The sequence below is a fragment of the Narcine bancroftii genome, chromosome 11 (assembly GCF_036971445.1).
Source record: "Narcine bancroftii isolate sNarBan1 chromosome 11, sNarBan1.hap1, whole genome shotgun sequence".
NCBI lineage: Eukaryota > Metazoa > Chordata > Chondrichthyes > Torpediniformes > Narcinidae > Narcine > Narcine bancroftii.
In genome coordinates this window covers 17,512,896-17,537,086 of record NC_091479.1, presented here as the reverse complement: position 1 = coordinate 17,537,086, position 24,191 = coordinate 17,512,896, and the positions used below count along the sequence as shown (strand labels likewise).

The 24,191-nt window shown below is 43.8% G+C and overlaps 1 protein-coding gene across 2 annotated transcripts in view; it reads right to left on the bottom strand.

Moving 5' to 3' along the window:
• malt3 (MALT paracaspase 3) overlaps window positions 1-24,191 on the bottom strand; it is a 135,453-nt gene that overhangs the window by 80,687 nt on the left and 30,575 nt on the right. Inside the window, exon 5 of one of the 2 annotated variants that reach the window (XM_069902737.1) lies at window positions 489-624. The exons of the other annotated variant lie outside the window; for it this stretch is intronic. Within the exon in view, the coding sequence (XP_069758838.1) occupies window positions 489-624 (136 nt within the window). The remainder of the gene's footprint in view (window positions 1-488; window positions 625-24,191) is intronic. 2 annotated transcript variants of the gene reach the window in all.

The window sequence follows — 24,191 nt, the reverse complement described above, 5'->3', positions numbered from 1 at the left end:
TCAGGGACTCACTGAAGGACTCGTATTTTTCAGTTTACTGGTTTATTTTAACCTCTCTGTATTGCACATTTGTTTATATGTAAATGTTGTGTACAGATTTTTTTTTTGCTCTACCAATAAACGGTAATTCTGCCTCGCCAGCAGGAAAAAGAATCTCAGGGTGGTATGTGATATCATGTCGGTACTCTGTCAATAAATCTGAAATCTGAATTGTTGGCAGTTGAGACCACGTCAAACAAGAGATAAAGAGAGAATTGGATGTCAAGGTGAGAATTAACCAGCTTACAAAGACAGGCAAGGAAATACCAGGAGGAGAGACAATCTGGGCTGAAATGACAAGCTCCCCGAGATGTCCTGAGCCTAGCCCGAGCTCAGAGCATCCTAGATACTGTAATGGAGAAGTAAGCATTATGTAAATTGGGTCTTTGGCAAACTACTCCCCAATTACAAACCACACCAGGTGAACCAATTATAAAATGAGCTTTTACCAGATTTGATAAAATGAACTTTGACCTTTGCCCAGTTGCTGAATACACATCGGTTCTGTTGATCATTCACTCGGCACACGTACATCCCGCTCTTCGCAAAGTCAATGAGAAGCACCGACTGAGTGGCTCCAGCGATCTGCAACCAACAGAGAGAGGACCTCAGAGAAGGGTCTTCACAGACCAACGCCTGAACCGAATTGTTTATTGCCACCGAGATACAGTGAAACACTTGCCTGCTATCCAGGCAAGTCAACCCAAAGTTTAGCCAAATAACATGGGGATTTCAACAGGTTAAACAAATGGATCGCATCTGGAAAGGTTCAAGGAGTCCATGTCAACTGATGGCTTTTACATTTGGAAAAGAACTGCAACACATGCATTTGCAAAGTGATACCACCAGCAATCTCAATCACATTCTTGAGTGCATTCTCTGGACCAAAATCTGCCACGTTTGTCTCCCACAAAAGTCACTCCTCTTAAAAGGATTTTAAAAAAAAATGTGTACAGGTCCATTAAACTCGGGATAGAGTAGCATTGTGTTAAGTTTTATTAACTTTGAGTTTGTAACAAGACACCTGGGCGATTTAAATTCAAGCAATTCAAATTCTGCAGTAGTAAGACAGTTCGGAGCTACTGACTGTGAAACAACTGGATAATTGTAAAAATCCACCTACTGCATTACTATCCTTGTGGAGCTCCGTCCTCTTCTTGGTTCAGACCTGACCAACTTACGTATGCCCTTTATTCACAGGCTTGCATTGCTCAATTCATATACAGGGTCTCACTCATAAAGCTTAGCTTAAATATCTGTAAGTAAGTGACCCACCAGAAATGGCTTGCCTCGGTCCTTGGAACGCATTGCCAGGGTTGCTGGTACTATAGGGAGTGTTAAAAGACTTAAACAGGCAAATGGATGTAAACAGAGGGTAATGGGTAGGGAGGGTTTAGATTAATTTAGGTCAGCACAAGATTGAAGGGCCTGTACTGCGCTGCAATGTTCTAAGCAAGGTCCGAGGTTGCTTCTTGTGTGTCAGTTGCCAGGTACGCTTGTATATTTCGGCCAGACACCATTGATTAGGGGTTCACGGCTACCTCGTGCTGCAGTCGGGTCCTGCATCAGTCTTGATCAGCTTAGCGGGTAGTAATGAGGACGGCGCAGTCAATTCCTCTGCAGCCATTTGCGACCATTATGCTTGTAATAAAGTTCGTTAACAGTTAGTTCCTCTGCAGCCATTGAACACATAAGTTGTGACCATTATTGTGGATGGTGCAAGCAAAGCTAGCATTATTAGCTGGTAATAAGTAGTTCAGCGGCTGTGATCAAGTTAGTGAATCCCAATCCTTTCTGTTCTTTACACAGTTCCCCGTCCTCAGAAAGGAGGAATGCCGACCCTTGCTTATTCTGGTGGTCGTGTGACTTTGTACCCTTGGTAATGCCAGAGCAAAGCACACGGATCAGGGTCAACTAGGGACCGATCAAGCGACAATTGGGGTTGAACAATAAGTGCTGGTGTTTTTCAGCATTGTCCACAATCCATAATAAATTCCATCATTATTTACTCAAGGCAAAACTGTCCCCACCAAATGTTTTGAGTCACAATACAGTTCTGACCTCTGGACAGGCCTTTGGATTTCTGGATTTTCATGTTTCACAGGTTGGGTGCAATGGTTCCTGTGTTCTATATCACGGTCAAACACATACATTCAAGTGACTAGCCTTCTAGGCAGAGTTTATCTTACAAAAGGCAATACAATACTAGAGTTGAACATATTGGGGCAGCCAACCAAAGCTTGACTAAATAGTTCAGTTTGAAAGGGACTGGATGGAGAGTGGAAAGAAGTGATCAGGTTATTTTTCTATTCCCAAAAAATAGACTTTTATTTACAAAAATTACTTATGAAAAGAAAACCATTCCAAGTCTTTGCGCCCTTAGCGTCGTATCCATACATTTCCATCTCTGCACATGGTTGCCTACTCTCTCTAGTTGCGCACATTATCAAGTTCACTGCAGCAACACTTCCAAACACAAGACCATAAGATATAGGTGCAGAAGTAGGCCATTTGGCCCATTGAGTCTGCTCCGCCATTCCATCATGAGCTGATCCATTCTCCCACTCCGCCGTACTCCCCTGCCTTCGTACCATAGCATGCTACAGCACAGAAAAGCAAGCTATTTGGCCCCTCTAGTCTGTGCCAACCATCATCTCCCTAGTCCCACTGACCTGCTCCTGTTCCATAACCGTCCAGACCTCTCCTATCCATGAACCAATGAACGAGCCTCCATTCACCTCATCAGATGGCAGCTCATTCCCCATTCCCACCACTCTGAGTGAAGAACTTCCCCCTAAACTTTTCCCCTTTCATTTTAAAACTATAACCTCTCATATTTATCTCCCACAATCTAAATGGGAAAAGCCTATTCACATCAATCCTGTCTATACCTCTCAAAACCTTGTAAACCTCTATCAAATCTCCCCTCATTCTTCTTCACTCCAAGGAATAAAGTCCTAACCTGTTTAATCTTTACCTATAACTCAACACCTTCTCCCCATAACCTTTGGTACCCTGACTATTGAGATACCTATCAATCTCTGCCTTAAATACACCCAACAACCTGGCCTCCACAGCCGCCTGTGGCAGTAAATTCCAGACATTCACCACTCCCTAGCTAAAGAAATTCCTCCGCATTTCAATCCTGAAGTTGTGCCTACTTGTCCTAGTCTCCCCTACCATGGGAAACAACTACATCTACTCCGTCCAGACGTTTCAACATTCAAAATGCTTTCTATGAAGTTCCCCCTCACTCTTCTGTCCAAGAGATGTTCCGCGTATGCTAACCCTGTCATTCCAGGAATCATTCTTGTAAATCTTCTCTGAATCCTCTCCACTGCCAGCACATCCTTTCTTCAACAAGGAACCCAGAACTGTACCTCTTACTCCAAGCAAGGCCCCAACATCACATTCTACTATTATGAGCCCAGAGGATCCCAAAACCCAGCTGCAATAGATATTCACCAAGACAAATGGTTACTTAAACAAAAGTTGCTTTTAATTATCTTTAAACATGAAAACAGGATCACACTTTAACTTATCACTATTAACTTAACTAACCTAACAACCCCCTTCTAATTCTAAGCGCACGTGAATATAATGTGCGTGTAAGTTCAGAAAAGTTCTTTGATTCACAGTTCAATGTCACTTCTCATACCTCCAAGTTCACCGGTTACAAGCAATTCTTATACTGTGCACAGAATTTAACATTTATAAAGATCACCAGGCTTTGGTGCTTGAAAGGTAAATGGTTACCGCTCAGGAAGATTCTTGTCAGTTTTCAGAGAGAGAGATTTGTTGTTCCTGGACACAAAATGATCCCTTTTAATCAGCCATGTCAGTGTCTTGCTGAAGAAACTTGCCCCGTCAGGGTTCTCCAGATGATAACCTTTTTCTTTCAGGTCACCACAGAGTTCCTATTTGTTTCTCTTATTCCAAGTGCAACATTAGGCAGCCAGTCCTCTCACCTTGCATGAACCACAAGGGCTTTGACCAGACTGAACTAAGCACTCACAACCCGCCTTCCAAATGGGGTTTTTCCACAAGCTTGCCAGCTTGTCTTGTTCCAGTCCCAGCTTCTGCTGCTGACTGTAAAATTGCAGAACTGATCTCTCTCTCTCTCTCTCTCACAGAGAAAAGACTGCTTGCAAAAACCACATGACCCTCCCAGATAGCCTGCAGCTCCAAACTACTCCTCTGAACTCTTTCAACTGTTGCTTTTCAAAACAACAATCCATTAGTGAAGTCTCTTGGGCACTCTCCAAAGCTTTTGAAAAGGCTCCCAGGAAATCTGTTTTTAAGTGTTTTTATGTGACCTACACTAAAGAAATTCCTCAATTTATCTCCCAAAAACATATCTATAGACAATACAAACACAACATAATTTGTCACACTACTTTTATTTTCACCCAATCTACCACAATCTAGTCTGTATATGTATGACCTATAATTAGGTGTTTACTTTGCAAGTCATATCCAGAAATATATCTATTGGCCTCTTTACCACACAGATTTGGATAGTACAGTAGATTCATTATTCATTTAAGTATCAATCCTGTTGAAATGCAGAATGATTCATTAGGGAAATGATTCTCACATTTAAATAAACAGAAACCTACTGTCACTTTGAAGTCACTTTTTATTTATTTTAAGGTGAGTGATAAAAAAATTGGCTCAGACCCTGAATTTTAAGATGCCCTAGCCAAACCTCGGCTCAAGAACCACATGCGACTCTGATATATAATATGCAGCTTGCTGCAAACCTCAGCCTCCTCTCCCAGCAGCAGGAGGCAGCCATGCACTCGGGTCGCTTCTCGCTGTGGACGCTGCAATAGTGGAGGGATCTACAGAGACAAGTGGCAGCAGCGTTCCCAGAGAGATCCTGGTGAATCTTGGTACACCCTCCCCAATTTCGGTTTGGGAATGTCTTCATGAGAAGAACTCCATCAGTTTAAGAATTTTTTTTCTCAATGGAAAAGCTTGCATCCAAAAATTAAAGAAAGAATCTGGCTGGATGCATTTTGAAAAATGTGTAGCTTTAGAACATTAGGCCCTTGCTTTGCTTGTCCGAGCCAAGCTGTGTAATGCACGCCTGAGTAAATGGTGCAATTGTCGGACCATTGTTTGAGTGACAATGTTATTACAGCGCCAGTGACCCGGGTTAGGATCCCACGCTGTCTGCAAGGAGTTTGTATGTTCTCCCCGTGTCTGCATGGGTTTCCTCTGGGGGCTCTGGTTTTCTCCCAACCTTCGAGTGGAAGCTGCAGAGAGGATCACGAGAGTCTCCCTCCCCTTGCCCTTGACGTGATCTACTGGGATCATTTTTGAAGGGGGTGCGCAAAATCAGTGAGGACTCCCTTCCACCCTGCATGCAGCACCTTTCACCTGCTCCCGTCGGGGAAGAGATCCAGGAGGATCAGAGCCAGCACCACCAGGCTGAGGAACAGCTTCTCCCCATGGGCAGTGAGAATGCTGATCGGCCAAAAGATCTGCTCTCACTTACCCTCCGAGACGCTCATACTTATGAAACAATATGGATATATGAATGCTTGTTCTACATATCTATTGTTATGTCTGTGCTTTGCACCGAGGACTGGAGACGCTGTTTCATCCGGTGACAATAAATTTGACTTAATGATTATAGTTTGATTGGTGTTTTGGGGGGGGGGGGGATATGGCTTTGTGGGATGGACGGGCCTGTAATCGTGTTGAATAAATTTAAAAAGTGAATGAATTTTATGAATTAAATAAATTCTAAAACATGCCTCATAAGCTGAGACAATTAAAATCAGGGTTCAAGTACACGTTAAGAGGATTCACAGGAGGAGTCACGTGATGGAGTAGTGGCCGGACGGTGAACTCCAGCCCTCTCCAGAAAAGTTGGGAAAAACAAAGGAAAACACAAAGGCACAGAAATAAAAGTTACAGAAAAGTGAGTATAAAGGTGGAAAGAAGATGGCGACAAAAAAAGAAAAATCGAAAGCAACGGTAAGAAGAGAGGAAGAGAAGACAAAGGAGGAAAAAGGTGAAGGCCTTACCTGTCCGAAGAGGCCCGCTGCGGAGAGAGAAACCCGCTCCCTCAGGTCGGTAAATAATGGACTACAAAAATGGCTCGCTGAGCCGAGTAAAAGTGCGCAACCGCGCATGCGCGAGGAATCGCGCATGCGCGATGCGAATGAAAAAAAACACACCGACGGGAGGGGGGACCAGCTGGGGAGTCGATCTCCACAGCCGGCAACGACAGCTGCAGAACACCTGCAGCAAGAAGAGACCACAGAAGACAATGGAAACAAGAAAGAAGAGGAGGAAAGGGCACCAAAGAAACAACAGATGGCCAACCCAGAGGAAGAAGAAGAGGAAGAGTACAGTGATATAGAAGAAGAAAAGAAAGGCAAGGTAAAGGATATACTTTCTCTTATTAAAGGATACATGGAGTCATTTAAAGAATGGCAAACACAGGAATTTAAGGATTTAAGAAAAAAGAATAAACAACACAGAAGAGAAAATGAATAAAATAGAGATGACCTTAACAGAAATGGGAAAGAAAATGGACAAGATGGAAGAGCGGGCAGTAGCAGCAGAAATGGAGGTAGAAGACTTAAAAAAGAAATTGGAGGAATCTAATAAAAAAACTAAAGAGACACAAGAACTACTAGCTCAAAAAATAGATACAATGGAAAACCATAACAGAAGGAATAACATAAAGATAGTGGGCCTTAAGGAAGATGAAGAAGGCAAGAATATGAGGGAGTTTATAAAAGAGTGGATACCTAAGACCCTAGGATGTCCAGAACTACAGCAAGAAATGGAAATAGAAAGGGCACATAGAGTATCGGCCTCTAAACCACAACCACAACAAAAACCAAGATCTATTGTAGTAAAATTCCTAAGATATACTACAAGAGAAAAGGTACTGGAGAAGACAATGGAAAAAGTAAGAGAGGGCAACAAACCACTGGAGTATAAAGGGCAAAAAATCTTCATTTATCCAGATATAAGTTTTGAACTCCTAAAGAAGAGAAAAGAGTTCAATACAGCAAAGGCGATTTTATGGAAGAAGGGGTATAAATTTATACTAAAGCATCCAGCGGTATTGAAAATATTTATTCCAGGACAACAAAACAGACTATTCTCGGATCCAGAAGAAGCACGAAAATTTGCAGAACAATTACAAAAATAGACTGAGGGAGGAAGACGGGTAATGAGAGTAAAAATGATCACGATTGATATGTATGTGGGTAAAGACAAAAATAGACTGAGGGATGAAGACAGGTAATGAGAGTAAAAATGATCACGATTGATATGTATGCGGGTAAAGAGGTATAAGAGTGAATAGAGACAATGAGCATACGTGAAAGTATCTGTACTTAGAGGAAAATATAGATAGTATAGACAAGAATTAATAAGGGAAGGTAATGGAATAGAGAGAATAAGGAGGGAATTAAAAGAGTGACCTTTGTGACATATGAAAAGTGAAATATTTTCTGGGGGGGGCGGGGTGGGGGGAAATAGCGGTCACTGCAAAATCAGTTGACGCTTGCGAGTGGATTCGCAAATCCAAATGGAGAGGGGAGATGTGGTTGTCCGACAAGGGATAAAGGACAACTCAGGAGGTGAAGGGGAGATTGGGGATAAATAAGATAGAAATAGGAGAGTAAGGAAAATGTTGGATGTTGTAGGAATGTTGTCTTATAAAGAGTTGAAAATAAGAAAACAGAAATGGAAAAGGAGGAAAGGTAATGATGGAAAAACGGAAAGAGAAGATAAACAAAATATAAAAGGGCTACGCTGAACTATATGACTTTAAATATTAATGGAATACATAACCAAATTAAAAGGAAGAAACTACTAAATTTAAATGAATAAATGGATTCCATTAGAAAAAAATAACATATAGGTTAAGAAATAATATTGAAATATTCGAACAAGTATGGGAGCCTTACATTAAATACAATAGCGAAAACCTACCGGGGACAAACATTACCTAAGTTGATGGAAGGAGAAGGAAAGAAAAGAATGGACTCAGTAGAATTTCTGGTGTATTTTTGTTGAATGACAACATTGTCTGACTGGCTTAATGCAACCTAGATTGTATACCTAAAATGGATGAGAGGGGGTGGTGGGGGGGTGGTTTGGGAGGAAAGGGGGGGGGGGAAGAAAAAGTCACTGTATATGTGTGAAAAAGAAATAGTGTATATCATGGCTAATGTGATTTATGGTGTGAAAAATAAAAAATTTAAAAAAAAAAGAGGATTCACAGGAAACAGCTTCCACAAATGGCGACCCTTTATGCATCACTTCTCTGAATTGCAAGTGAGAAACTGTGAGCCGGTAAATATACCGATGATACCTAATATGCCAAGGTGGCCAAGAGGTGGGAAGTCTGGGTAAGTGTCTGAGGGTGTGTGCGAATGTTTGTATGCACGTGTGTTGGCTTTTCTGATTAAAAAAAAGAGGAGCTCAACGTACCCCTGTGTAATCTGTACAAAGTTGTTTTTGTTGCTCAATAAATGCATTAAAAAAAAAAATCGGGGTATAGCTCTTGCAATCCACTCTAAAGGACGGAAGTTTTGAAAGAACATCTGTAATGTTAGAAAGTAGACTCGAAACATCTGTACTGAATCTGCTAAAGTTTCACCCACTCCATTATTTAAACTCTTCCATGGCTTTTCAAGTTTTCACCTCCATCTCTAAACTCGGAAAGTCCAAGCTTGGTGACCTCTTCCCTGACACATTTTCAGGCTCAAACATCCCTGACGTTCCCTCCCTGTCACACTCACAGACAGACACACCCACCCACACACACGTCAATTTCTCATAAAGCAATATCTCCCCCACACCCCCACTAAAATAGATTTTAGTTTTGATTTATCTGACCAGTGGTTCTCAACCTTTTCCTTTCCACTCACATCCCACTTTGATTCATCCCGATGCTGTCAGTGCTCTGTGATTAGTAATGGGTTGCTTAAGGTGTGATGTGAGTGGGAAGGGAAGGTTGAGAATCACCGCTCCAGACCCAAATGTCACTGAAATATTTTGCTTGAGAAAATCTGTCATTGGTCCATTTCCTTTGGGGGTTCTGAAACTGAGCACATAATGAGTCAATTATGTACAATTAAAACAGTGGTTTTCAACCTTCTTCTTTCCATCCACATCCCACCTGAAGCAATCCCTTACTAATCACAGAGCACTGATGGCATAGGGATTACTTCAAGTGGGATGTGAGTGGAAGGAAAAAGGTTGAGAACCACTGGGCTGGACCTTTCATGAATCTTGGCTCACATATGATTGACGGTACTGAAAAATGTTCCTGCAAATGCTTGCGTGAAGCCAAATTTACCCCAGGAATATATGAAGAATTGTGTCCACAGGAACAGAGAATTGTCCAACCAACAAGTGCCTGTTTGAAAGTTGACCCATATAACCATATAACCATTTACGGAGCGGAAACAGGCCATGTTGGCCTTTCGAGCCCGCACCGGTTCACTGATTTTGTGCGCCCTCTTCAGGCATTGGTCCCGGTAGATCTTCATTCAATAACGACGGGCGAATTCAATGCAGGTGGAATCAGTCGTAGAAATGTTTGTGATGTTGGAGGACAAACTGTCAGGGACAAGCCATGGCTGTCAGGTCTCTGGAATAAAGCCTGGCCTTCCCCAGCATTTCTGTGTGTTATTACTACAATCACAGTGTCAGTAAACTTTCATGTTTCACTCCCTAGTAAATTTTCACACCAGTTAGTTCAAAGCTATTACAGCGTCAATGACCCAATTCGTATCCAGCGTTGTCTGTAAGGAGTTTGTACATTCTATTAAAGAAATGTAAAAGTTACCAATGAAACAATTTGTCTGCTTGGCCATGAGTGTGATCATTAAGTGAAAAGGTTGCACTTTCTAACCTTTTGATCTGCTTCCTTACTATACAGGGGTGACACGGTTGGCGTAGCGGTTAGTGCAATGCTGTTACAGCGCCAGCGATCAGCACCGGGGTTCGAATCCCACGCTGTCTGTAAGGAGTTTGTACCTTCTCCCCGTGTCTGCGTGGGTTTTCCCCCGGGGCCTCTGGCCTCCTCCCACCGTTCAAAACGTACCGGGGGTGTAGATCAATTGGGTGGCACGGGCTCGTGGGCCGACATGGCCTGTTACCGTGCTGTATGTTGAAATTTAAATTTTAAAAATGATATGATAAAATTGGCAGCTTTTTTTTCGTAGGGATCCTATTTTTGGAAATCTCGTTTGCTAAAGTGAGTTTAAAGTATTAGATTGTTTCTGACCCATGTGAAAATGAATGTGTCAGAATCTTCTTGGTACAGGTTCGTAATAGGTCATAGGTTTATTTTTAATGAGATGTTCTTCTAGTAAAGAAGAACTTTTAACAGCTCCTTTGTTGTTATCATTTGGAAGAAAACATAATTTAAAATATGCCTTATTTAAATGTGATTTTCTTTACTTCACTACTGGAATGTCTTTAGCTGCCAAGGGCCTAACTCACAAGTTCCCTCTCAAAATCATTTATCACCTGTGCACTTCCTGTAGGTTGTTCCAGTGACAACAGTGCTGGAAGTGGGGAGAGCTGCCCACCTCTTTACTGATTGCAGATTTCCTAAGAGTGAGTGGAGAAGAACGCAAGACTCCTTGTCGTGGTTCCTGGGGATGGATGCAGAGACAGGCGTCCAGAGGTGGTGGAAGATCATCAACTTGGTGAAAGAAGGTCTGTGGTCTGCCTGAAACCTGTTGGTCCTCCAGCACACCGAGATATGGGTGAGGGAGTGCTGCCGACTGACACATTCCAGGCTGCAGGAGTACGTGCTGAGGCTTGGCTCAGCCAATGCGAGGGCACCGTGGGGATGGACCGCGGTCCAGAGTCCTCCCGTTACCGGGCATTGAGGGGCTGAGCCCCTCCAACAACAGAGGGGAGAATAGGGAGAGGCGTGGCTGCTGGGAGCAGAGGCTGAGGTATGCAGTGAGTGGCACATTATATGTCAAAGAGCTGCAAGTGGGTCGCTGCATACCCAGTCTTATAGGCATCTTAAAAATCAGGATCTGAGCCAATGTTTTATCACATTTGAATAAATGACAGTAGGTTTCTGTTTATTTAAATGTGAGAATCATTTCCACTGATGAATCATAGTTGGATTGATATTTAAATGAATAATGAATCTGTTGTTCTATCCAAATCTGTGTGGTAAAGAGGTCAGTAGATACATTTCCAGATATGACTGGACCCAGTTATGGGTCACACATATACAGATAGTGGTCGATTGGGTGAAAATAATAGTAGAATTGTGAAATTGAGGCCTTGCTTGGAGTCCGAGATCCAGTTCTGGGTTATTTGTTGAAGAGAGGATGTGCTGGCGGAGGAGAAGGTTCAGAGAAGATTTACAAGAATGACAGGGTTAGCATACGCGGAGCATCTCTTGGACTGTACTCCTTGGAGTTCAAAAGAGTGAGGGGGGGGGGGACTTCATAGAAAGTATTTTGAATGTTGAAAGGTCTGGACGGAGTAGATGAAGTTGTTTCCCATGGATTGCAGAGGGATTTGGGCTGCTTAGAAAAGTGGGCTGAAAAATGGCAGATGGAATTTAATGCTGATAAGTGTGAGGTGCTTCATTTTGGTAAGAAGAATCAGAACAGGACATACGTGGTAAATGGGAGAGCATTGATGAATACAGAAGAGCAGAAAGATTTAGGAGTGATGGTACATCGTTCCCTGAAGGTAGAAACTCACGTGAATAGGGTGGTGAAGAAGGCTTTTAGTATGCTGGCCTTTATCAATCATTGCATGGAATATAGGAGTTGGGAGGTGATGTTGAGACTGTATAAGACGTTGGTGCGGCCTAATTTGGAGTTCTGTGTGCAGTTCTGGTCACCTAATTATAGGAAGGATATAAACAGAGTGGAGAGAGTGCAGAGAAGGTTTACCAGAATGTTGCCTGGGTTTAAGCATCTAGAGTATAGGGAGAGATTGGACAGATTAGGTCTTTATTCTTTGGAGCGTAGAAGGTTGAGAGGGGATTTGATAGAAGTATTTAAGATTATGAAAGGGATAGACAGAGTGGATGTGGATAGACTATTTCCGTTAAGAGGAGGAAAGATTAAAACAAGAGGACATGAGTTAAGAATTAAGGGGCAGAGGTTTAGAGGTAACAAGAGGGGGAACTTCTTTACTCAGAGAGTGGTAGCCGTGTGGAATGAGCTTCTGGGAGAAATAGTGGCGGCGGAGTCAATTGTATTATTTAAGAAAAGGTTGGACAGGTATATGGATGAGAAGAAGATGGAAGGTTACGGGCATTGTGCAGGGAGGTGGGACTAGAGAGGGGTGTTTGGTTCGGTGCGGACTAGAAGGGCCTAATGGCCTGTTTCCGTGCTGTAATTGTTATGTTATGTTATGAAAGTGGAGACTAGGACAAGGGGGCACAACTTCAGGATTGAAGGGCGTCATTTAAAACTGAAATGTGGAATAATTTCTTTAGCTAGGGAGTGGAATTTGCTGCCATGGGCGGCTGTTGAGACCGGGTTGTTGGGTGTATTTCAGGCAGATATTGATAGGAATCTCAATAGTCAGGGTATCAAAGATTATGGGGAAAAGGTAGGGGAACGAGGCTGAGTGGGGGAACGGATCGGCTCACGATTAGAATGGAGCGGACTCAATGGGCCAGATGGCTTATCTTATGGTCCTTTGTTTGGAAGTGTCGTCATGAAATGAGGCATCTAGCTGTTTTTTAAAAACTGAAACATTATTGAGGAGGAAGAATCGATGAGAAACGAGCTGCAACTGTACAAGGTCCTGGTGAGGCCACATCTGGAGCGCTACGTGCATTTCTGGTCTCTTGACTTGAGGAAGAATATGCTGGCTTTGGAGGCGGGGCAGAGGAGGTTCACCAGGTTGATTCCAGAGATGAGGGGGTTGGCCTATGAGGAGAGATCGAGTCAATTGGAATTATACTTGGTGGTATTCAGAAGATTGAGAGGAGACTTTATAGTAACGTACAACATTATGAAGGGAACAGACCAGATCAAAACAGGGAGATTGTTTTCACTGACACAAGGGTATAAAAATTAAAGATTCAGGGAAGTAGATTTAAGACAGGATTCAGGCAGAACCAATGTAATACATGCCAGAAGTTGCCACCATTACATTACTGCAATGCACTTGCCTGTGTAAAGAAGGGGAGGGTGTAATATCTGTCGGAGGCTCGCAATGAAAAACGAGGTTGAGCAGAGCTGGTAATGGGGTTGACCTAATCCTGGAAAGTCAGGTCTAGCTGACAGGCCTTAATAGCAGGTTGTCACCAAAACGTGGTGGGAAGCCCTATCTCAGCATGAAATCTCAGGCTCCCCGATTTTTTACCCTCCTCTTCACTCTGTTCCGTACAATAATAAAAAGCTCAAATTAAGTTACAAAGGGGTATTATGAGCCCAAAGGACTCCAAAACCCAGCAGCAAACCCAAAGACAAGTGGTTTTTAAAACAAAAGTTATTTTTAATCAACTTCAAACATGAAAATAGAATCAAACTTTAACTTAACTCTATACTTAACTAACCAAATAACCCCCTTCTAATTCTAAGCCCACGTGTATGTAATGTGTGAATAAATTCAAGAAAAGTTCTTTGGCTCACAGTTCAATCTCACTTCTCCTTCTTCCAAGTTCTCTGGTTGTAGGCAATCACCATACTTTGCACAGAATTTAACATGTATAAAGTTCATCAGGCTTGGTGCTTGAAAGGTAAATGTTTACCACTCAGGAAGGTTCTTGTAGGGGTTGCAGAGAGAGATATTTGTTGCTCCAGGATTTCCACAACTGAGGTACCACCACTTGTCACCTCAAGGTCTCGCTGATGAAACTTGCCCCATCAGGGTCTTCTAGATGATAACCTCCTTCTTCAAGCTACTACAGAGTTCCATTCCTTCCCCTATTTCAAGAGAAACATCGGACAGCCATCTACTGCTCTGGAACTTGCTTTTCAGTTACTTATCAGTGTCCCACATACTGACTGACTGAGCTTTTAACTCAACTCTCTTTTCCAACTGAAACTCCAAAGAGAGCATGTGACTCAAGTCTTGCAAAACCCCCACCTTCCTGAGCAAAACAACAGGAGTTCTTCTGCTCCTATCTGTTGTTATCTTAGGTAAACAATCCAGAATTGACCTTTCTGTGAGCACTTTGTAGAAAGGGTACTGATAGACAGCATGACTCCAACAAGACAATGGTCAAGCATTTTATGAGGTCAGTTCAATTAACATCTACTGGTGAAAGGTGCTTCCATTCTCCAGAGACCCTGCAATGTGAATTCTTCAGTCTTGCAAATAAGATCTGTTTTAAAATCTGTGTATGTATGTGACCTACTCGAAATCTTATAAATTCTCCCCAAATATTAATATTGTTACAGGGGTAAACAAGAAAGTGCAGTGCACAAACCCGCTGGAGAAATTCAGCAAGCCACATAGCATCTATAGGAAGCAAATGTTTCAGACAGGAGCCCTTCCTCAGAGTCCAAATACAAAGAGATGGGAGGAGGGGGGAGCACATGCCAACAGGTAAGAGCACATGCCAACAGGTAAGAGCACATGCCAACAGGTAAGAGCACATGCCAACAGGTAAGAGCACATGCCAACAGGTAAGAGCACATGCCAACAGGTAAGAGCACATGCCAACAGGTAAGAGCACATGCCAACAGGTAAGAGCACATGCCAACAGGTAAGAGCACATGCCATCAGGTAAGAGCACATGCCAACAGGTAAGAGCACATGCCAACAGGTAAGAGCACATGCCAACAGGTAAGAGCACATGCCAACAGGTAAGAGCACATGCCAACAGGTAAGAGCACATGCCAACAGGTAAGAGCACATGCCAACAGGTAAGAGCACATGCCAACAGGTAAGAGCACATGCCAACAGGTAAGAGCACATGCCAACAGGTAAGAGCACATGCCAACAGGTAAGAGCACATGCCAACAGGTAAGAGCACATGCCAACAGGTAAGAGCACATGCCAACAGGTAAGAGCACATGCCAACAGGTAAGAGCACATGCCAACAGGTAAGAGCACATGCCAACAGGTAAGAGCACATGCCAACAGGTAAGAGCACATGCCAACAGGTAAGAGCAGGGTTTCCCAAACTTTTTCTTTCTGCCCACATCCCACCTTAAGCAATCCCTTATGAATCACAGAGCACCGACCGATGGCCTAGGGAATACTTAAAGTGGGATGTGAGTGGAAAGTAAAAGTTTGGGAAACCTGGGCAAGAGGATGCAGATGGAAGAGTAGATCAAGGGAGGGAGGGAGCAGAGGGCTAAGGAGAAGGAAGGGAAATGGGTTTCTCACATCTGTATCAAACGATTATGAATTTTGAAGGGTTGAGATAAGGATTACTTCCTTTTATTTTCATACCACGGAGTTCACTTATAAATCTCTTGTGGTCAGAGGAAAAAAAAACATCCAACTGTTGATGCTCTCTTACTGACTACACACTCTAGGCGTCTGTACCTCCCTCTGCAACTGGATCCTTGACTTTCTCATCAACCACAGTCAGTACAATTTGGAAACAACGTCTCCTCTTCACTGATCATCGACACAGGCGCACCCCAAGGATGCGTGCTGAGCCCACTGCTCTACTCGTTAGACACCCATGACTGTGTGGCCAGGCACAATTCCAATGCCATCTTCGAGTTTGTTGACGACATCACAGTTGTCGGGAGAATCACAAACGGCCAAGAGGAAGTGAACGGGAGGGAGATAGATCAGCTCGATGAATGATGTAACGACAACAAACTGACGCTCAACGTCAGCAAAACCGAGATGATTGAGGACTTCAGGAGGAAGTCAGGGGAACACGACTCAGTCCTCATCGAGGGCTCAGTAGTGGAGAGGGTCAAGAACTTCAAATTCCTGGGTATCAACATCTCCGAGGATCCGTCCTGGAGCCTCCACGTTGATGCAATCACAAAGGCTCACCAGCGGCTTGAGTTTGTGAGGTGTCTGAGGTGATTCGATATGTCACTGAAGACTCTTGTAACCTACGTTCTGGGCTGGGTGCGTCACTGCCTGGTACGGAGGCGTCAACTTTCAGGACAAGAATAAACTCCAGAGGGTTGTTAACTTGGCCTGTGACATCACAGGCACCAGACTTCACTCCATCGAGGAAATATACACGAGACAGTGTCTTAAAAGAGCAACCTCTATCCTCAAAGACCCCCACCACCCAGCCTGGCCCGTCTTCACTCTGCTACCGTCATGGAAAAGGTACAGGAGCCTAAAGACGAGCACTTAACGGCACAAGGACAGCATCTTCCCCACTGCCATCAGCTTCCTGACTAATGAACCAAAGACACGGCCTTACTTCTCATGTACATAATTTTTACTTTTTTAATGGTTTTAATAAGAAACATTTGCACTGAGTCGCTGCCACGAAACACCGAATTTCATGACTTGTTCGTGACAATAAATTCTGACGTTATCTTTCTGACTGGGATGGATCTATAAGGCGCACATAACATGACAAACAGCTGCATTTCTACTGAGATGCGAATGACAAAGGGTAAATAATAAAAATATGAGCATTGCTGGTTTAATTTATCACGTTCCCTTCCCGACGATTCACAGAGTTTTCACCACCACAAATAATTGGTTCATGTACTTCAGATAAATACAGCAACTGTCGATCTGCACAGTTAGAGACATTCAAAATTTATACTTGAGCAAGTTCCTCAAATTGTTATGTACATGCAGAAAGAAAAACAACAGCATGCTGTTTTATGTCTGAATTGTTTATTTTGCCCCCACCTGCCCAGGCCCAGCTGTACCTGAAAAGCACTGAAGTCCAAAAGGCACTTCAAATACCCGATTTAAAAAAAATCTGGGTGCTGGACACAAAGCCTCAATCTAATCTTCTGTTAGACATAAATTAAATCTCCCAGACGACTACTTTGAAGGAGACACGGTTGGGGTAATAGTTAGTGCAACGCAGTTACAGAGCCCAGCATTCAGGCCCGGGGTTCGAATCCTGTGCCGTCTGTAAGGGGTTTGTACGTTCCCCCCATCTCTGCGTGGTTTTCCCCGGGGGCTCCAGTTTCCTTCCACCATTTATAAAGCCCCAGAGTTTGTTGGTCAATTGGACGCAAATTAGACTGAAAGGGACAGTTATCGTGCTGGATGTTGAAATTTAAAAAAAATTAAAATGTGAGTCCCCCTTGGACAATATCAGAATTACAAAAAGATCATCCAGCCCTCCATGGCTCAAATCCCATCCACTGACCAGAATCAGAATTTATTGTCACAAAAAAGTCATGAAATTCGCCAGTACCACCAGGCTGAGGAACAGCTTCTTCCCACGGGCAGTGAGAACGCTGAACGACTAAAGGAACTGCTCACACTGACCATCTGAGACTCTCATATCCATGAAACAATATATATATATATCTATATATCTATATGAATACATTGTTACATTGTTTGTCTGTAAGTGCATTATATCTGGTTGTGCGTCTGCGTTTTTTGCACCAAGGACCAGAGAACGCAGTTTCGTCGGGTTGTACTTATGCAATCGCATGACGATAAACTTGACTTGAGGATTGCTTCTCAGAGCAGCACACTACAGAACTAATCCAGGAACTGGCTATTTTGGATTTTGACAGGCAGTACATACAGCACAACCCTGATCATCCAGTATACTCAGGCATTTAAATGGTACCTGGTTTTCTGGATTGAACACCCTTTCTATTGCCCCCCAACCCCCAGTACATTTTTCAACAACTTTTGTTTCGACTTTACACAGTACAGTTCCTAACACTCAGCAGAAGCTTTTCCCAACTGGAACACAAAGAGAAAGTGGCACAATCTGTTTTCAAATAAAGGAAGAGAAAGGATCATGTTGAACAGCCTAAGTCGTGCATACAAAGTAGTGAGGGGTCACACAGTAGACCAGAGCACTGGAGCTTTTTTAGCAACTAAAAAGGTGTTAAAAGAAAATGATTAATTTTGAGAGTAAATTTGTATATAATAACCAAGTGAACAGTAATGGTTTCTATACATACATGAAGAGAGAGAGGCTAAGTGTGGGGCATCCAGTGAACAAGACTGAGGAAACAAAGAAATGGCAGGGCTGAAACTAATGTTTGCATTGGTCTTCAAGGCCAACCTGTAGGTCACTGGTAGGCTGGCATCAAATGGCACGGAAGAACTTGTCAAAACCCCAGTCACGAGAGACATAGTTCAGGAAATATTTAAATTTAGACATGCTGCACGGTAACAAACCCTTCTGGCCCATCAATCTGTGCTGCCCAATTACACCCGATTAACCTGGAGCTTCGGTTCTTACCCGTCGGGTGTCGGCAGAATCCACTGGGGTCCGCAGGCCTCTTGCCATATGGTGCATGCGCTAGGGCCGGCGCCATTTACTGAGCTAGAGCGTGGCGGCGCGTGAGCAGTTGGCCTAGCGCTGGCGGCGTCAGCTGGGGGCTGGCGTGTTGGCCAGTATGTATGCACCAGGGTGACGCACGTGTGCTCGGCAGCGCAGCAGTTGGAGCCAGGACACTGCGCCAAGGAGCATGCGCACGCTTAAAAGGAGGTCCTACAGCCCGTGCCAGCAGTTGGGAACCAGAAGGAGCATAAGTTAGGGGGCGACGATTTCTGTTGACCATCTCACCATTGCTTTCAGAATCATTAAAGTATCATTTGGACATCGTTTAGGCCTCGTTAATTTTTATAGGAATGTTTTGCTGTGAACAGGATTGGTGACGGGGAGGGTGCATTCGCAGGTATGGACTCCCCCTAATGAGATGCTATTCCCCCCCACCATCGCGGCCATCGCACTGTCAGCCTGCCCCATCACTAGCATCTAGATAGATGCATACAAGCGAATCACCACCTTGGCCGCATCTGTCGGCACAGATAGGTCCCACATAGCTCCCCCTTCCGTGCCCCCTCGCCAGCACATTTTTAGTCAACCACACTCTCTGCCTGGAATATGCCCATCTCTAACATTCCAATGAACCCCCACCCCTTTACATTCATTCTGGCGCCAACTCTGGTTGTGAAGAATCCATTACATATTTAATGCAATACACAGTGGGAGTGGCAGGCTCTCATACAAACGAGAAGAGAATAATGAGACCTTCAAGGAACTTGACGAAAGTTTATATAAATCAGAACTTGTGGGAGGATCTGACAAAACTTTCAAGTTCCTGTCTAAATTAGAACTGCCAAGTTTAGACCCAGAGGAAAAAGAAGGGTTAGACCTTCCCTTTACAGAAAAAGAGATAGGTAAAGCACGGAGTTTACTGCAAACTAACAAATCTCCAGGGGAGGACAGAGTTCTATAAAGAGTTCAAAGATTTACTGATGCCTCTTTGCATGGAGGTGCTGAACCAGGCAATGGAGACCCAAACCCTTCCAGACTCTTTCTCAACAGCAATCATTATTACGATATTTAAAGAACTAGGATCCGCTGATACAATCTTCTTTTTGCCAAAGCTAAGAAATAAGGACCAAGCGGGCTTCATGCAAAAGAGATAGGTGGCGGACAACATTGGTAGACTGTTGAGTGTCATACATCTGGTGCAAAATAGAGATGAGAGGGGCTTAACCGTAGCCTTGGATGCAGAGAAGGCATTTGACAGGTTAGAGTGGGACTTTTTATTTAAAGTGCTAGGAAAATTGGGTCTTGGGCCAACTTCTATAAATTGGATAAGGGCACTTCACCATGCACCCAAGGCTAAAGTTGTGACCAATGGACAAATTTCCCCAGCCTCCCCACTGACAAGATCAAGTAAACAGGAGTACCCACTACCTCCAGCTCTGTTTGTACTAGCCTTTGAGCCATTAGCCGAGGCCATCCGCCAGAATCCAGATATTACAGGCTTCAGAACAGGCCAGGAAGAGCATAAAATTAATTTGTTTCCCAATGATGTACTGATAATATCTGACAGACCCAGCAAACTCATTGCCCAGGCTGCACTCCACTCTGGAGGACTATGGAGGGATCTCTGGGTACAGGATCCATTGGGATAAATGTGAAATCATGTAACTTACGAAGGGGGATTCAACTGAAGTGGGCGCAAAATCGGATCAAATATCTAGGAGTTAGAATAGATAACAACTTGAGTAATTTATACAAACTAAATTCCCTCCCCCCACCCCCACAAATAGATGGATATCCCTGCTCATAACATTAGTGGGCAGGGTTAACTGTATTAAGATGGATGTGTTGCCAAGACTCCAGTAACTCTTCCAGACAATGCTTGTGCTGCTGACCTGGGGATTCTTCAAGAACTTACTTTCAGGAGTAAGGAATGGAAAGATAGCCAGGGTCTCTATGGAAAAATTGACCTGGGATTATAGTCTGGGCAGATTGCGAATACCAGACTTACTGTTTGATAGCCAGGGTCTCTATGGAAAAATTGACCTGGGATTATAGTCTGGGCAGATTGCGAATACCAGACTTACTGTTTGGCAGCCCAGTCGGGATACATCGCCTCCCTCTTTGAGGGGGGAGGTGTACCAACCTGGGCACAAATTGACCTTCATGTAGTAGGCGAGCAGGTAGCAGAGGACTTTATTTATAAATGGGAGGCTAAATTGGTATCAGGTAAGAAAAACAGCCCAATATTAAAAGAAATAATTCTCATTTGGAATAATATTAACCAATATCTAGGAACCAAAGTGGGGCTGTCTTCAAAAACACCCCTGTCTCCAAATAGATCAATATTATTGACACCTGGCATTGTAATGACATAGAGGACTGTAACAAGCAGGGGCGGCTAACATAAGCCGCTTTCAGGTGCTTGGACGCAGATAATGCGCTGGCAGACGCGGCCGGGTGAGTTCAGCTGGGACGTTCAGGTGGCCATGGAGAAGACGCCTTTCTGTCACCTGAACATGCCGGCTGAAGGAGAGCTGCGTCCGAGCAAATGCCGGCTCCTGTGGACTGCGGCCGTAGTCACGGCTTGTTTAAGGACTATCTTGTAGCAGCACTACATGAAAACAATGGAAAAGAAATAAACTTTAATTGTCGACTACAAAACCATGGTTTGTTTTCACTAGGACAATATCTCTGCACGTTGCTCTCTATTGATGTAACCTTTCCTCTTGATCACTGATAATTTATGACAGAATTTCTGCGGGTTTTGGTTTATCAGGTTTAAGGACGCAAAGGTTGAGAGATGCTCATGTAGAACTCTCTCCAGAATGCAAAACTCAATATTGAAGATTAACTGCAAGTAACAAGCCTTCCTCATTCTCTATAAACTGACACCAAATTGTGGCTGGCGCAGGACTACAGAGCTGGAGTTGCCAACGCGGGACATCAAGCCCAAAGTCCCGCACCGGCCGCCCCAGACCCATAGTCCCGCGTCGGGGGACTGTCAGGCAGCGGGGAGGGTGGCTGTCACCTGGGGGGACGGTGGTTGTCAGCAGGTCGCCAGCTGACTGTCAACTGCCTGCCCGCTGCTAGCCACCTGAAAGCTGCTAGCCCCTTGTTACTTTCAGGTGCCTCGGGGGAGCGCTCCAAGCTGGAGAATATACCTCCCCGAGGAGGGTTAGGTAAGTGCTCCTCGGGGCTGGGCTCTCCACTTTCAGGTGGCCTCCCGACAGCTGCATTCGGTTATTTTACATTCAGGTATTCTGGCCACCTGAAAGCACCTATAGTTTGAGCAATTTAGGAATAAGTATAATTTATCAAAGAAGACATTTCACTGCTACCTTCAGATAATTATCTTCCCTACAGAACAAATCAGGTCCAACTATGGTCCTACCAGCATGCAGTGACATTGAGACCCTTTGGGAAACACACAGAAGTTCATTTTGGCAATTTATTTCTTGCTCCAAACGGAAGGCCCTAAACCAGGGCCAGACATGGGAGTAGGAGTTTGGAATAACGATTGATGAACGGTGCTGGTCCGATTTGTGTCACATCAGCATGACTACAGTCATCAATTTTCTACACCAGCTGTACCCGATGCCACAAAAATGGAACAGATCTTAACCCGAACTATCAGACCAATGTTTTAAATGTGGCACTGTGAGAGGGACTTCTGTGCACGCAACTTGGACACGTTGCCAAGGTGAGACCCTTTTGGGGGGGGAATTGGGCCAAGCCCTGGGGGAAAAAAATTTATAGGCAAAGAATTCCCACAGGACTCAGAGCTGCTCCTGTTGGGAAACACAATGGATGCAAGACTCACATCGAAGCTGTTCAAATTTCAAATCCAATTTCTCATGATCACGTTGGCAGTGGCCAAGAACTGCTCAATACTTGAGTGTTGAACTTTGGAACACAGAAATCCAGGACCGTGTGCAGAAAAAGACCTACAACCTAAGGAACCAATATGGTGCTTTCTTGAAGGTCTGGCAACCCTACTTGAACTACATAGGGGTACAGTTGTAGTGTGAACTGCTGTGCCTTGCTCTCCTAATTCGCCCCTCCATTGGTGAGTGACTCCATCCTTCCTGTTCCAGCCAGGGAAATCTACGGACAAAGGAAGGCAGCCCATGTGCTGACCGCCATGACATGGCAAACCCTCTAAATCCCCAAATACCTTTGTTGTGGGCATCTTGGTCATTGTGTGTAAGTATAATTAGTTTGGTATTACGGGGGGGGAAGAAATTAAAAAAAAAACACTCAAACTCCATGAGAGGAATGTAAGAAATTAACAAATACAAAATTAACGTGGAGATCATTGATAACGAAACTGTTGATATTGATTATTGTTGGTTTGCGTGAAAAAACTAGAAATAAAATATTCAAAAAAATCTACGACATAGAATATCAGAAAAGAAGATGACAAGTTTTGCGTGCTAACAATAAAGGAATTAAATACAACTGAACTTGCACTGGAAATGATTGAAAAGGTTTCGCGGACAAACCCCCAACTTAGCCTCCAAATGACTATATAAGGAACAGGAAGGAAGTTGCTACACGTGGCACATCTGATGAACTGAAGAGAGCTTCAAATTGAACTTTCCACTCGAAAGATCCCGGTAGTAACAATGCACGCACACCCATGCTCCCAGAATGACTGTTAACTCATTAAGGAAGGGGACCTTTGAGGCAAGCTCGGGAGAGACTGAAGATTTAAAATGCTCCTTCAATAAGGAAGCCAGTTCCTCTTATACATTTTCTAATAAAACTTCTGGTGTGGTGAGTAACAGTTTAAAAAAAAGCCAAGACCAGTTATCATGCAATCTTGGCAAAACTATTTTAGGAATGTTGGAACAAGTATTTCGTGACATTTTCTCCGATTAGTTGATCTGGAATCAACATTTGTAATCACAAGTACAGTCATTGTTTGGTGGTGTGACAAAATAAAATCTGCTCAGTAAATTATTTCTAACCAAAAGGGAGATGAAGCACGAGGAACCTGGCATCTGGCCTCCTCACGGTGGCCAAATATGGTGCAGCCAGGATGACTTCAGCCTGGACTTCCTCTGCAGTCAGTCCTGGACCCACTTTCTGTAGGTGTCAGCAGGTATAGTCATGACTAAGGAACTCTTTAAACTTAATGCAACATTGCAAAACAAATCAAGGTGTTAGCACCACACAAGAGCAGGCAATGCGGCCTTGAGCCTGCCTCACCATTCGGTAAGATGTGGGGCGAGGGGAGTTGAGGAGGTTGCCTCAATGTGACAAGTTGACTGACTGGGGGGAAAAAAAATACCCGATCCAGTGCAACAATGGATAAATGTTAATGCATCTACTTTTGATACTCCTGTGTATCCAGTATCAGAGCCTGTACCACCAGGCTGAGGAGCAGCTTCTTCCCACGGGCAGTGAGACCGACCAAAAGAACCGCTCACACTGACCATCAGAGACTTCCATATTCATGAGACAATATTTATTTCTGTACATGAATGCTTGTCCTGTGTATGTATTGTTTGTCCATATGTGTGTTACGTCTGGCTGTGCTTTGCACAGAGGACTGGAGAACGTTGTTTCGCCGGGTTGCACTTGTGCAATTGGATGGCAATAAACTTGACGGCTCGCATAGGAAATATCGAAAGTGGGAATGTTGACGTACAAAGGATTGTGGGTACCCCACACAAACAGACAGGCGCAGTCAGCAAGTGGTAACCTGGCCTTCACTGCAAGAGGCTTTGGAAGTTTGCAGCAATTGTACAGGCCTTTGGCAAGGCTACATCCAAGGTTTTAATTTGCAGCA